Below are 15,670 nucleotides of genomic sequence, written 5' to 3'. Positions count from 1 at the left end.
GGTAGCTACTTTACATTTCAGTTAAAACGTGTTAGCCCAACCTTACTTATCTCAGATCTTTTAGAAGGAGTCATTGCTTTTAGTGCTCTGTGTCATTTATCAAGTAGTCACATGCTTGCTCTGAAGTAACAGTGGATTTTTTTCTATTGTTTGTTTTGTTTTTTCTATTAGGAATCATTAGAGATGCAACTAAAACATCCCAAGTACCTTATTGCGGATTTCAGCAAACCTGAGGTAAACAAACACTGTTTGTTTGAGAGAGGCAATGCAGTGGGGGTTGGGAATGATAAGCAATTATAAATTTAAAACAGACCAACTATATATATGTATATATAAATATATATAGTGCAACTATATAGTGTGAATGTATGTAGAGAGAGCAACTATATATATATTTGTAGTATCTGTGTGTATATGTCAGACCATTAGATTCTTTAAAAATAAAGGTTGTATTCATGTAGCAAGCTGACTCCTGGATTAAAAATGGGATTTTATGTAATGGAAATGTTTGAATAATAGGGAAAAGATTTTCTTTTATGATATGCCAGGTTTGATAGTTAAAAGGTGGTTTCATTAATTTATGTAAAGGTAATCGTATTAAGAGATTTTCTGAACAATGTAGAGTTTTATGTAATACATATTTCTTCTCTAAAAATCTTGGAAGCATTTATTCTGCTTTTTGAAATCATTGGATCAATTTTGTACCAGTGAATGTATTTCTGATAAGTAAAGAATTATAATAACAGTTTCTGAATTTATAAATATTGGTAAGGAAAGAAAAAAGAATTCTCGTACCAACATTTTCTTTCCTTTGTTTAGTTGATTCTACTTTGTTTCATACGGATAACCTAATGAAAACTAGTCCTACAGCCTGGGATTAAAACTTGAATCTGTTACTTAAATATAGCTTGAAGTCAAGTCCTTTAATTTCTCAAGCCTCAGCTTCCTCATCTGTTAAATAAAGATAACAGTAATAAGCTAATTTGTTTATTGATTAAGTAATGTCTTAAAAGTGTTAGCACAGTGCCTGACACATATTATACACTCAATTTTAAATACTGACCAATTTTTAATGTTATCAATAGGCACCTTTAGAGATTCACTCAGCCATGCTTGCCTTGGACCAGTTTCAGGAGACCTATAGTCGCAAGCCAAATATTGGGTAATGTTTTTTCTTTGAAACAACCTTTTTTCTTATTGTAATACTACTAGATACACCAAATTGTGTAAACACTTCTGAACCAACCTGTTTTTCTCGTAGAAGTGGAAAGTTCAATTTATAAAAATGGAGTTATACTAAATAAAATTTTTCCTATTTTGAAGTCTTCAAAAGCTACAACTTAAAAATATCTGAGAACTATTAGATTACAAATCCATTACATAATTTTTTACCTTCTACGTATTGTTGCAAAAAGTTTTTGCTTTGTACATTTAAAACTAAATTCTTACTTATAAACTGTTCTTAAGTGAGCATGATTTTGAAGGAATGTATTTATAAACCAGCTGTCTTTAAAGTCAGTAAACACTTCGTGTTACATGGTTGGCAAAATTCCAGTTTTTTAACATATTTCTTAAATTTCAATTAGCTATTGAGAAAATTGACATTTTATTTTGAATTCTAGATGCCAACAAGATTCAGAAGAGTTGTTGAAACTAGCAACATCTATAAGTGAAACCTTGGAAGAGAAGGTGAATATTCAGTTTGGGTGTCAAAAATTGTATAACATAAAAATTTTCTATAAATGTTCTCTTAGCCTTCAAATTCCAGTTTTGCTGCTTATTGACTCTGTGACAGTAGGCAAGTTACTTGACATTATTCAACTTGAGTTTTTCAAACCTTTGCCTCTTTTTTAATTAGATTGTTTTCTTCTTACTGATTAAGTGAGTTCTTTATATATAGAAATCAGTTTTTTATCAGATACATGTTTTATAGATATTCTCTTTCAGTCTGTGGGTTGTCTTTTCATGTTATTACAGTGTCTTTCAGAGAGCAGAAGTTTTTTATTTTGATAAAGTTTAATTCATCAGTTTTTTCTTTTTTATGGTTTGTGCCTTTTTTAAGCCAAAATCACAAAGCTTTTCTCCTTTATTTTCTTCTAGATGATTTATTGTGTCGTGAGTTTATATTTATATACCTTGCACAGTGTAGATTATATACATCATTATACATTTTGAATTCATTGTGTACAGTTTTGTACATTTATGAATTAATCTTTTTCTACCTTGTCAAGCATAGAACTAAGTTAATTTTTTTGTATCAGAATATCCAGTAATTCTAGCCTATTTATTGAAAAGACAGTTTTCTTCTTCATTGTTTTTTTGGCTTCTTTGTCAGAAATTCATAGACCACATATGTGTATGGCTCTTTCTGAACTCAATATTGTCTTCCGTTGGTTATTTCTGTCTTTCTACTAGTACCATCCTTTCTTGATTGCGGTAGCTTTAAAATAAGACCTAAATCACATGTGCTCTCTGGTGCATTTCTCAGAAAGCAAGTGAAAGTGTTAGTCACTCTGTCATGTCCAGCTCTGCAACCCCGTGGAATGTAGCCTGTCTGATTTCTCTGTCCATGGATTCTCCAGGCAAGAATAATGGAGTGGGTAACCATTCACTTCTCCAGGGGATCTTCCCGACTCAGGGATCGAACCCAGGTCTCCTGCATCTGCAGATCTGAACCACCAGGGAAGCATTTCTCAGAAGGAGCTTAGAACTAACAGTTCAACTGTTCAGTTCAGTCGCTCAGGCGTGTCCAACTCTTTGTGACCCCATGAATCGCAGCACGCCAGGCCATCACCAACTCCCGGAGTTTACTCAAACTCATATCCATAGAGTTGGTGATGCCATCCAACCATCTCATCCTCTGTCGTCCTCTTCTCCTCCTGCCCCCTATCCCTCCCAGCATCAGGGTCTTTTCCAATGAGTCAACTCTTCGCATCAGGTGGCCAAAGTATTGGAGTTTCAGCTTCAGTGTCAGTCCTTCCAATGAACACTCAGGACTTCTCTCCTTTAGGATGGACTGGTTGGATCTCCTTGCAGTCCAAGGGACTCTCAAGAGTCTTCTCCAACACCACAGTTCAAAAGCATCAATTTTTTGGCACTCAGCTTTCTTCACAGTCCAACTGTCACATCCATACATGACCACTGGAAAAACCATAGCCTTGACCAGACGGACCTTTGTTGGCAAAGGAATGTCTCTGCTTTTTAATATGCTATCTAGGTTGGTCATAACTTTCCTTCCAAGGAGTAAGCGTCTTTTAATTTCATGGCTGCAGTCACCATCTGCAGTGATTTTGGAGTATTCCCCCCTAAATACACAAATACTGTTATTTCACATAGAATTTCAAGAGATTAATTGATAAGATTACAGTTACTGATATTGAAAAAGCAGGAAGAGAAAGAGTAGCCAGAGCTCATGAAGAGATCTTTGTGACAAATAAGAAATTGTGCTAAAATAATAGCTCCAAAATCCAGTTCTCCCTTTTTTCCTTAAAAATAATAATAAATTATATTTTAAAAAACATCATCTTTCAATATGATAATGAGAACTTTGTGGTGAGTGGCCCTTATATTAGTATGTAAAAGTGTTATTACTCTCTTGATGTTTTTTCTAAACTGCCTTTTCTTTTAAGATTTTTTTTTTTTTAGAATTCTCTTTATTTATTCATTTTTGACTGTGCTGGGTCTTCTTTGCTGTGTGGGTTTTTCTCTAGTTACAGCAAGCGGGGGCTACTGTGTGGTTGCAGTATGCAGGCTTCTCATCTTTGTGGCTTCGCTGGTTGCAGAGAAGACTGTCTAGGGCACACAGGCTTTAGTAGCTGTAACACGTGGGTTCAATAGTTGCAGCTCCCAGGCTCTCTAGAGTACAGGCTCAATAGTTGTGATACACGGGCTTAGTTGCTTATGTAAACCGCCTTTTCTAACAATACATTGCCTCATTTTTTTACTGTTTTACTTTTTATTTACCACTTAACGCAAAATGATAGCTTCTTATCCTTGGATCATTTTATTTTTATTTATCTGGTTCAAGGTTTTACCATGATTTTCATTAAAATGTGTCTTTAAAAATTCTGGCTGATTAACATCACAGAACTGTTCTCTAACAAGAATTATAAATGGTTGATAATCTAGTTAATTCTACGTTGTTCCCTAGTGTAACAGGGAGAGTCAAAAAGCAAAAATGCATGGGTACTGGTCAAGAAAAATACCGCTTAAATTAACTGATATGCAGTTGGATCTTTTGTTATGAGATTGGGACTTTTTTTAGGATTTAAAAATTATTTGGGGAATTGAGTAGCTCTTTGAAGAGTTAAACTGTAGTTATTCTCACATCAAGTCATTGCAGTTTTGAGTACCGTACAAATTATAAAGATTATTTTCTTCTGTGGCTTGTGTTTCAGCCTGAAGTAAATTATGACATCGTGCATTGGCTTTCTTGGACTGCCCAAGGCTTTTTACCCCCACTTGCTGCAGCTGTAGGAGGTGTTGCCAGCCAAGAAGTACTGAAAGCTGTAACAGGAAAGTTTTCTCCTCTGTGCCAGTGGGTTAGTTCTCTGTTTTAATATCTTTCATACTTAAGGCTGAATTAGTTCCCCATATAATGAATGTCTAAGTTATAACATAGTATTGATCAATGTAAAAGCAAAAATGTATTTTTCACACATGAATTGGGTGTGATGTGCCACCAAAATTTAATTCTGTAATAGAAACTGACAAGATCATTTGTTGAAGATACTGGGATTTAACCCAGAGTTGCATTCTAGGATGTATTTCTCTCATTTGTGAGAGTGAGGAAATGAATTTTCTATCCTTATGTTTGGTTTCCACTACTGTTAGCTTAGCAGTCATGCACTTTCAGGACTCTTGAACTGTTCCATGGAGTTACATTGGCATCATGAATCTTCAGATTCCCTAGCATCTAAGTATAAATTTCTGAAGGTAGAAAGCATAGGAATGATAAAAGTTTGAGAACTGTATAGGGTAAAAACATCACAAGATGGAAAACCCTTGGTTTCTGTTACCAGAAAGAATAATTGGCAACAGTATATCAATGGAGATTCTTCAGGCCCTTTAGTTTTTTAAAAACTTTGAACATATTGTTTTTAAAAGTTTTAAATTTAGTTTTAATAATTAAAATTTGTAAATTTATAATTTAAATTTGACAAATGCTATTAAGTAATGCTATTTTGCTGGTGAATTATTTGGTTTAACACAGTACAAATTCAGTGGTAAGAGTGGTTTAGGTATAATTTTGTAATGTAAATTGTGTTATTAATGTAGTCAATCTTTAAATAAATAATCATTTATTTGTATTCATGATCACTTTCAAATTTAGCCATATAAGTTACTTAAAATGAAAATTGGAGTGAGGTTGAGTGATTTTTTTCATTAACTTAAACTAATTCTGTTTGATGTTATTTTAGATGCTGAGATTGTGGCTCCATAGACCACTTCCTCTTAGTATGTGTAGTAATTAAAAGCGAATACAATATACCCGAGTTCGAAAATAATACAGGATAGGTACTTTCCTATCAAAGTAATCAAATTATTTATTCAAATGTAGTTGAAACTGAATGATGCTTCCTGAGTTTTTAGGTAGTTATAGAAAATAGATTTGGAGGTGAAATTTCCTTTTGTTTAAGATTAAGATATATCATCTGTAAGATGGCTAAAATGACCTGAATCAAATATTATCTTTTTATAATTCCTCCAGATTTAACCATACTACAGAAGAGAATTACTTTTTCTAGCAGTTTAGTTTTCTACATAGTAAGCTGTGTTTTTATATTCTACTTTAAGTTATACATTGAAGCAGCAGATCTTGTCGAATCCCTCAGCAAACCTGAACGAGAAGAATTTCTCCCACGGTAATACTGACATTTTTTTGCTTTTTCCTTAGTTGTATATTTATAAGCAGCACCAAAATTAAAGAATTTTTGTATAAACATGGATTTGTTTTAGGTGTATTTTCTCCTAATTCACTCACTTCTGCAGTCTTTTCTCCTCTGCATGTATAAATTGTGTCATAATAATGCAGTATCTCTTAGACATTTTATTAATATTGAATATGAAGTTTTAAATTGTGTATCATGAGAGTGGTTAAGTTTCAAAACACCATTCTGATTTTAGATGAAAACAGTTGATACCTGCATCTTTTATTTATGTCAGTCAGTCTTCACTTATTTGGGTCACAGATCTCTTTGAGAATCTGATCAAAGCTTATAAATTCTTTCTCCAAAAAATACATGTATCTGAAAGTTCTGCTTTCAATTTAAGTGGGTTAACAACTTCAAAGCCCATTCATAGTCTTCTCTATGAACCTTTGTAAAATCCCTGCCTTAAAAATGTTTTTCTAGATAAACTAAAGTCACCTTCATTCAAGTCATTTGGATTTATATTAGTCAAATGGAAAAAAGAAAAACCTGTTTCTTTATGAGGTTTTTTCCTTTTTCAAATAAAATTAATTATCTGTTAGTTTGGAAGAAGAGTATTCTACTTAAAGTAAAACATTAAATTGGTACCAGCAGTAATGAAACTAATCTTAATTTTTTTATGCCTTTCTATTTTCTTGGTTTGTGTTGTTTTCTCCAGAGGAGATAGATATGATGCCTTACGAGCCTGCATTGGAGACACTTTATGTCAGAAGCTACAAAATTTGAATATCTTTTTAGTAAGTGGGAATAATGATGAAAATAAATAGTACAGTCAAACTGCTATAGTGCTTCAAATTAATTTGTTAAAGGAGTACCATTTCTAAATAATACAGAAGATATTCAGGAAATGTTTAAAACAGGAATTTATAAACTGTGGCTTACAGGCCAAATCCATCCTACTGCCTGTTTTTATAAAGTCTCATGAGAACACAGCTAAGTCCATGTATTCATATGTTGCCTATGGCTTCTTTATAGTTTAATAGTGGCAGTTCTGTCATTGTAACAAAGACCATATGGCCTACAAAGCTGAAAACACTCACCGTCTGGCCCTTTATAGAAAGAGTTTGCCAACCCATCACCGAAAGAATTAATACATGTAAAATTAAAGTATAATAGTTTTGAACATGAAATGATTTTCTAGAAATACATTACAAATTGTGGGGGGTTGGAGGTTCTCTGTTTTTTCTTGTCAAATATAAAAGTATGTAGGTAGATCTTTCTTAAGTGTCTTAGTGCATTGGGCAGGGAAGCTCTTCAGTAGCATAAAACTTCTCCTGCCGTAACTATTATAATCGGTCCTGAAAATACTGCTGATTTTTAATATTCCTTTTTTAAGTAACATTTTGAAAATCAGTTATTGCTGAGCTTTTACTTACATGTAGAACTATTGTTAGTTTTTATTTAAAAGTCTTAGAATAGTTATATTCATCAAATGAATTTAGAAAATTCTCTGCAAACAAGTAATCTTTTTAATTAGAATGTTACACTCTTTCATGCTGGCTATTTCCATCTTATATAAAAAAATGAGTTCAATCTTTGGCTTTTGTTTGGAATATTAAAATGTCTTCTGTTTAAAAGAATTATAAATACTATGCTTTTCCTTCTATGATTTATACATTTTTTTCCTTAGCTGAGACATTCATGATACCATGAACCATTAAATAGTTTAAAATAAAATAATTTAAAAATTATTTTTAATATTCACATTATTTTTAAAAGTATGTTATCATAACAGCATTTGAGGAAAATTAAGATGAAATTGCTCTTTAGTAAGTAGAAGTTTTAATATTATTTAATCTGATAAATTTTTTTTTCTCCACAGGTAGGATGTGGAGCCATAGGCTGTGAAATGTTAAAAAATTTTGCTTTGCTTGGTGTTGGCACAGGCAAAGAGAAGGGAATGGTAAGATATAAATCCTTGAGACTTAAAAGGTTATATTTCTCTGGCTGCCCATTTTTGAATCATATTTGACTGCCTGGATCCAAAGCATTGATTTTTGAGGGTAGGGCATTAGGCTACAAATTGGATGAGTCTACCCTGACCATTTTTCACAATTCATGTAACTTTGTGGCAAATTACTTGAGTTTTCTGCTCCTCACTTTCTTTCTTGATTTACTGTGAAACTGTTATTGTACTACTTGCCTCATAATTATGAAGATCAAATATGAATGGGCTTTTCAAATAAAAAAGCACATTAATATTGTTATTTCATTAGATACTACTTCTTATTAAATAAATATTTAAGATGAGACAAGTTAACATTAGAAAGTGGCAGAGTACTCAGATATTGTTTCAATTGGTGATCAAAAGAAGAATGAGTAATATAAACATTGGTATACAACATAAATTAAGATGATAAATGTGAGTTAATTGGAAAACCATGTCATATATTTAAAAAAAAATATATTTCATTGATACTGCTTGCCTTTAAGATGTAGTAGTACTTGCAGTAGTGATGTCATAGATTTACCATGATGCTTAATAGTAATTAAATGACTAAAATTTGTGGAATAGTTCATGTTTTATAGTTTACTAAGCTTGCTATTACACTCATAGGCAGATCTCCTACAGTTATATTTTCTTGCTAGTTCAGTTCAGTCGCTCAGTCATGTCCGAATCTTTGCAACCCCATGGACTACAGCCTGCCAGGCTTCTCTGTCCATCACCAACTCCCAGAGCTGACTCAAACTCATGCCCATCAAGTCGGTGATGCCATCCAAGCATCTCATCCTCTGTCATCCCTTTCTCCTCCCACCTTCAAACTTTCCCAGCATCAGGGTCTTTACAAATGAGTCAGTTCTTTGCATCAGGTGGCCAAAGTATTGGGAGTTTCAGCTCCAGCATCAGTCATTCCAGTGAATATTCCAATGAATAATGATTTCCTTTAGAATAGACTGGTTGGATCTCCTTGCAGTCCAAAGGAGTCTCAAGAGTCTTCCTCAGCTCCATAGTTCAAAAGCATCAATTCTTCTGCACTCAGCTTTCCTTATAGTCCATCCATACATGACTACAGGAAAAACCATAGCCTTGAATAGACGGACCTTTGTTGACAAAGAATGTCTCTGCTTTTTAATATGCTGTCTAGGTTGGTCATAATTTTCCTTCCAAGGAGCAAGCGTCTTTTAATTTCATGGCTGTAGTCACCATCTGCAGTGATTTTGGAACCCAAAACAATTAAGTCTGTCACTGTTTCCATTGTTTCCCCGTCTATTTGCCATGAAGTGATGGAACCGGATCCCATGATCTTAGTTTTCTGAATGTTGAGCTTTAAGCCAACTTTTTCACTCTCCTCTTTCACTTTCATCAAGAGGCTCTTTAGTTTTTCCCTTTCTGCCATGAGGGTGGTGTCATCTGCGTATCTGAGGTTACTGATATTTCTCCCGGCAATCTTGATTCCAGCTTATATCTCATCCAGCCCAGCATTTCTCATGATATACTCTGCATATAAGTTAAACAAGCAGGTGACAGTATACAGTCTTGACATACTACTTTCTTGATTTGTAACCAGCCTGTTGTTCCATGTCCAGTTCTAACTGTTGCTTCTTGACCTGCATACAAATTTCTCAGGAGGCAGGTCAGGTGGTCTGGTATTCCCATCTCTTTAAGATTTTTCCACAGTTGGTTGTGATCCACACAGCATTCTTGCTGAACATTTCCTAAATTGCTTTCCACAAACCACTATTAGTTCTGCTGACTTTTAAAATATTTCTAAAAAACAAAAAAAAATTCTTTGTTTGCATAAGTTTGAATAACACCTACTTTACTCCTTAGAGATTCATAACACATATCAGCATTTAAGTCAGGAAAAGAGCTGTAGTAAATAAACCAACTTACTTCAAGTAACAAAACAAGTTTTAAAGGGGCAGTCTTGAACCTACTGCAAATACTATATAAATTATTCTTTTACAAAATATTTACATGTGTATCCAAACTTAACTAGGAGGAAGTAAAGAGAAATCCTGTGGTTCCAGGAACCAAGAGGGAAATTAGTCACTGAACTAAAAGCTGTGGTAATTCAAAAGTGTTCTAGTACATTAACTATTAATAGAAAGGGAAGTCATTTGTGAGAAATTGCAACTCAGCATGCACCATGCTGGTGTATGGGTCCAAAATTTTATCATATAAAAATTTCAAGCAGATAAAAGAATATAACAAATTTGGGGCTGTTGAAACCTCTAGATTAAACAAGGGCAAAACTGCATTATGGTGATAGACACGCTGAGCGTACATAGGACTATACAGCAAAATCAACATCCATTCAAGACAATCCACAATGGAAAATGACAAATCTGTAGAAAAAGGTACCACCTGAAAAGTGAAAGTCACTCAGTCATGTCCTCCTCTGTGACCCGTGGAGTATGTAGTCCATGGAATTCTCCAGGGCAGAATACTGAGTGGGTGGCCTTCCCTTCTCCAGGGGATCTTCCCAACCCAGGGATCAAAGTCAGGTCTCCTGCATTGCAGGCGGATTCTTTACCAGCTGAGCCACTAGGGAAGCCCTCCACCTGAAAGAATCAGCCAGTGAAAATGGAAGAATTTGCTCTCCAAGAAATACAGATAATAGAAGTGCTACAGATAGTATAACAGACAGACTGTAAAGTTAAAAATGACCAAAGACATAGAAGGAGTAATGAAAACATGAGGGCGGGGAAGGCAGTTTTTACCAAAAGCCAAGGAAGAATTTCTGTATAGTCAGTGAACTTAAAATTCAAATGTAGCTGAAGTGAGAACTGATGACTAAGAGATAAATACCTAGAATGTAGTGTAGAGAGAGTCTTCTTCCTTTTTAATGAAAGAGGATACATTTGCATAGTCTAACATAAATGTAAAATTTCCAGAGAGAGTAAAGATAAGGAAAAAGTAAGGATAATGACAGAAGTTTCCAGAATTGAAGAGACAAGTGTGTTCTGATTAAAAAGCTAAATTAATCCCAAACAAATCAAATGCAGAAATGGAAAAGATTACAAAAAATGATTACTTGGTAGACTTCTTAACCAGCAATGAGTACACACCTGAAGATAGGGAAGCATATCTTCATAGTACAAGTGATTATCAACCTGGATTTCTATACCCAACTAAATTATCTTTTGATAGAAATAAAGTTAACTGACAAGTAAAATGATGAAAGATTATTGCTAGCTAGTTCTCAGTGAATGAGCTAACTATGGGATTAATTCAGGCAGTGTGTGAAGCAAGGGTAAGTAGAGGCATTTGACAACAGTCTTAGGTTTAGATAAGCATTGATTTTTTAAAACCTTTAATTAAAATGTTGACATTTTGGAATGAGATGATTAAAAATAAGTAAAATGTTCCTTGATATCACAGAAAATAGAGGGGAGAGTTCAGATATCCTCCATTGTTCTAGAGGAAATGGAGAGTTTCATTTTAGATCTTAAGTTACATGTACATGTTAAAATTTTTAATATCATTGCATAAAAACAGAGATTTAACTTCCATACCAGTTTGTGAGGGGTTAAAGTAGGGTTCAGGTCAAGAATACTTGATCAATTCAGTAGAAAACAAACAAACAGAAAAACTGAGGGTGGATTAAAAAGTGGGGTTGGGGGAAATGGCAGAAAAAGCCTTTTAATCAGTAATCACAATAATTAGAATTATTATATATATAATTATTAATTATGGTTAAGCTTTCTGTTAAAAGACATTTTCTGTGCTTTTTTTCCTCCTATTTCAAGGAAACACCTAACACATAATAACATAGAACTATTGAAAGCAAAAATCTGTGTATATCAGGGAAATAGCAGCTAAAAGAAAATGTGTTTGTGAATACCAGTAAACATCTAACAGCTGGAACACACTCTGAGAAGTACTGCCTCTAGTGAAATCTACAAATACTAGCTTAAGTGACAAATGCATTATGACTACTTTTTAAATTGTCTTCGCTCTGTTTACTTTCATCTTGCATCCTTTCAAATGGAGGTATGCAAATTTTTTCTTAACCAGACTGTAACTGTTCCAGGTTTGTGGATGTTAAGTCTGTCATAGCTACTGAGCTCTGCCACTGCAGTATAAATACAGCCATAACCAATACTTAAACAAATGGTGTGACAGTGTTCCAGTAAAAATTACTTACAAAAACAGCCGCCTGCACTGTAGTTTGGATACCTCTGCTTTAGCAAGAGTTCCTTTCAAATTGAAACATGTAAGTGTTCTTTTCAATCAAGATTGAGAATAAACATGTATAGAAAAAAGAGCTGACTCTTCTATAACTAACCCATTACGTGTTTCTAAAATGTGATAGTGATATTTAGCCTCTATTTTGTTATGAAGGAAAAAGTAGTTTTGATCCAGATCTGTGATTGGTTTCAGCTATTTTGTTTGACATATTCTTATGCTAAATATCATCTTTAAATGTAAGTATAAAAACAGTAGTATTGGTAACCAGTTTTGAGTATTTTTTATTATAACTTTCACCAGCCAAAATGATTTATAACTTGTGGGTGTTAGTCATTCACAGGAAAGCGAAGTCAATTTAAACTTATCTCTTATGTAATTTCAGGCATTTTTTTTCTTTGATATTAGGTTACAGTAACAGATCCTGACTTGATAGAAAAATCCAACTTGAATAGACAGTTCCTATTTCGTCCTCATCACATACAGGTGTGTTGTTATACTGATTCAAATTTAAATCCTCTATTGTGTTAAATAGAAAAATAGAAAATGGTGCTTGAACAAGCATAGTATCTTTATTAGAATCTCTCAAATTATCAAATAATGGGAATGACATAGGGAAAATACATAATTTTATTTTAATATAAAAATTATTTTTGTGTTGATTCTGGTTGTTAAAATCTGAGTTGTGAATCATGGGCAATATTTTTGTCATTTTATAATCAAGATGTATCATGTATTTAACTTTAGAAACATCTAAAGATATAAAAACAGGTTGCCTAATTTGAAGTTTTTTATAGGTGACAGATTTGACACTGTCTTTTTTTTTTTAAATTTTATCATAAAACAGATAAACTTTGAGAAGTTTTTGCTCTTTTGATCTTGTTTGATTATTTAACAATCCATTTTGATTATAAACCAATGCTTATTTTCTGTCTTTTTTATAGAGGTCAAAATATTTGTTAGGAAAAGAAACAGTCAAGTAACTTTGCTCTGACTTTAGAAATGTTTTTTCACTTTATTGTTTTACAACTCCTTGAGAATCTTAGTAAATAAGCTTAGAAATATCATAAACAAAAAGGTAAAGCATACTTTCATATAGTTGTATAAGTGGCATAGTTAACTAAATGGCGCACCTGTCCAAATATAAAGAACTAAGTAACAGGGTCTTTAATGAACTAAAATTTATGTCATGATATTCACTCACTGAACTTTGTGCATTTTACTTATAGAAGAACTATTAAGGCCTCTTTGCTTTAAGCTTCTAATGTTTACAGTTTGTATGTAACACTTGAAATGACACCAGAGATTTTAAAAATGATCATTAAATCTTTAAGAAAAGAATGTGTAATCTTTTTATAAAACTGAAACAAATAATTTCTTAAATATATCCATCCAGAAATGGTAAATTTTTTTGAAAGATTTTAGTACCAAAATGTTGAATTACCATACCTCTGAGCTCATTTTCTGCAGAACTTACGTTTCTGATATTTTGCTGAATGTGTTCTCAACTTTTTGTAGGCTCTTAACCAATTCATACCTCATTAATGGAGAAAAATGTTCGTTTAATTGGACTTGTAACTAATATTTTAAGAATTCTAAAGCACATAACTATAAAATATAGGTTGTTTATATTTTTTATAATAATGTGTGAATTATTAATTCTAATATGCAATATTAAATGTAGCATGACCACAACAAATATAATTTTCACAAACTAAAAATGACAGTCAATCTCATTACATTATTCTTCATATGTAAATTGTATATGTTCAGTCATGGTCTATTTTTCCTGTTAACATTTATTTCCTCTGTTTTTATATGTTGTTTAGAAGCCTAAAAGCTATACTGCTGCTGATGCAACCCTGAAAATAAATCCTCAGTTAAAGATAGATGCACATTTGAACAAAGTATGTTCAGCCACTGAGGCAATTTACAATGATGAGTTCTATACTAAGCAGGATATAATTATTACAGCATTAGATAATGTGGAAGCCAGGAGATATGTAGACAGGTATGTTCTTAAAATTCAGGTTCATAGAAATTGTCTTTGTTTTGTTTTTACTTCATTTTTTATACCTATTTATTGAACAATTACTGAATTTTCTGATTATTCTTTACATTCCTATTATAGTTCTTGAACCCAAAACTGATGATGATTTCCACTATAGATAGGGTAAAATTTTAAGTCTTTAAAATAACCTAAATTTTTTTCATAGAGTATCTGCCACCTGCCCATGACTCCAGCTTAATTTGCTATTTTTCCCTGACTTTCCTTATTCTAGCTACACTTTCTTTCTTTCAATTCTTACAGGGGAACATCTAACACATTTCACCTCAGGGGCTTGCAGACACTGTCCTTCAGTCTCAAGAAATTGTGTTTATATTCTAAAACTCAACCCCAAATCTACCTACTTGCTCTTCACTTCCTTTAGTTTTTTTCCCCTCATCCTTTTAGTTTCAGCCTGAGTGTCTTTATTGAAACAGACTTTCTTTAACTCCTAAATTCTAAATTAGATCCTTCTCTGATAATCTTTCACAGTACTGTTTTCTTCCTTCATAGCACTTATTTTTATTGATGTGCATATTTATTTAATGTTTGTTTCCTCACTAAATCATTTATTCAGTTATTTATTTTCCCATCACACTATCTTCAGTGCCCAATACATGATGTCATTCAGTAAATATTTATTAAATAAGTAGATGAATAAATGACTGTGATATACACACCTTATATAATCTTTTCTTACATGCTTATATGATTCTTTAATGTTAGAGTGCTAGAGCAGATTTATTAGCAGGAATATTTACCAGTTGAGAGTATAGTGGAAAGTTTGTAATCTTGACCAGCAAAAAACAAAAAGAAACTTTAAGAAATGCACGTATACAGAATATAGGTATTGTAACTCTTTAGAAAGAAGGTTTGGGATAAAGAAAATGTTGAAAAGATATAGTAAGGTGCCTTTGTGCTCAGTCGCTTCACTTGTGTCCCAACTCTTTGCAACGCTACGGACTGTAGCCTGCCAGGCTCCTCTGTCTGGGATTTTCCAGGCAAGAGTACTGGAGTGGGTTACCATGCCCTTCTCTAGGGGATCTTCCTGACCCAGGAATAGAACCTTTGGCTCCTGCATTGCAGGCAGATTCTTTACCACTGAGCCACCAGGGAAGCCCATAGTAAGGTAGATATATAGAGAGAGTTTTATATATATATATATAGTTATAGAGAGAGAGTCAAAAAATACAGAAAGTAACCAAAGAAGAAATAGAAAGCAAGAGAAGAAAGAGTAATACATTAATTAAGAGTTAACCCAGAAGAAAAAAAATAAGAGCACAATTTTGTAGGCATTTTAGAACAAGATAAATACAATATATCTTCTTCTTAAACTACTAAATTTTGGTAATAGAAGGTAGAGGCAAAAATTGCTACACTGAGCAACAAAGTTTATGGGAGGAAGTGGATGGAAATAATAAATGGGTTTTTGGTGGTAATGTATCTGTTTGCTAAAATATTATATCCGAGAAGTGATCCGCATGTATAATGGTCAGTAAACATTGGTAGAATGTCCACTGCTTAACTAACTTCTGTGTTTGTTACCTACCTTCTTTTCAT

The 15,670-nt window shown here is 33.1% G+C and overlaps 1 protein-coding gene across 1 annotated transcript in view; it reads left to right on the top strand.

Annotated features, from left to right (window-relative positions):
* The window catches only part of UBA6 (ubiquitin like modifier activating enzyme 6), an 81,243-nt gene that overhangs the window by 44,669 nt on the left and 20,904 nt on the right, over window positions 1-15,670 (top strand). The window contains exons 11-19 of the mRNA XM_043447750.1: window positions 172-234; window positions 1,086-1,162; window positions 1,623-1,689; window positions 4,398-4,541; window positions 5,797-5,864; window positions 6,589-6,667; window positions 7,753-7,833; window positions 12,472-12,549; window positions 13,893-14,074. Of these exons, the coding sequence (XP_043303685.1) occupies window positions 172-234; window positions 1,086-1,162; window positions 1,623-1,689; window positions 4,398-4,541; window positions 5,797-5,864; window positions 6,589-6,667; window positions 7,753-7,833; window positions 12,472-12,549; window positions 13,893-14,074 (839 nt within the window). The remainder of the gene's footprint in view (window positions 1-171; window positions 235-1,085; window positions 1,163-1,622; window positions 1,690-4,397; window positions 4,542-5,796; window positions 5,865-6,588; window positions 6,668-7,752; window positions 7,834-12,471; window positions 12,550-13,892; window positions 14,075-15,670) is intronic.

This window comes from Cervus canadensis, chromosome 26, assembly GCF_019320065.1.
Source record: "Cervus canadensis isolate Bull #8, Minnesota chromosome 26, ASM1932006v1, whole genome shotgun sequence".
In the NCBI taxonomy this organism is placed as follows: domain Eukaryota; kingdom Metazoa; phylum Chordata; class Mammalia; order Artiodactyla; family Cervidae; genus Cervus; species Cervus canadensis.
Note: the sequence above shows the minus strand (reverse complement) of the source record. Positions and strands in the feature narration are given on the sequence as shown.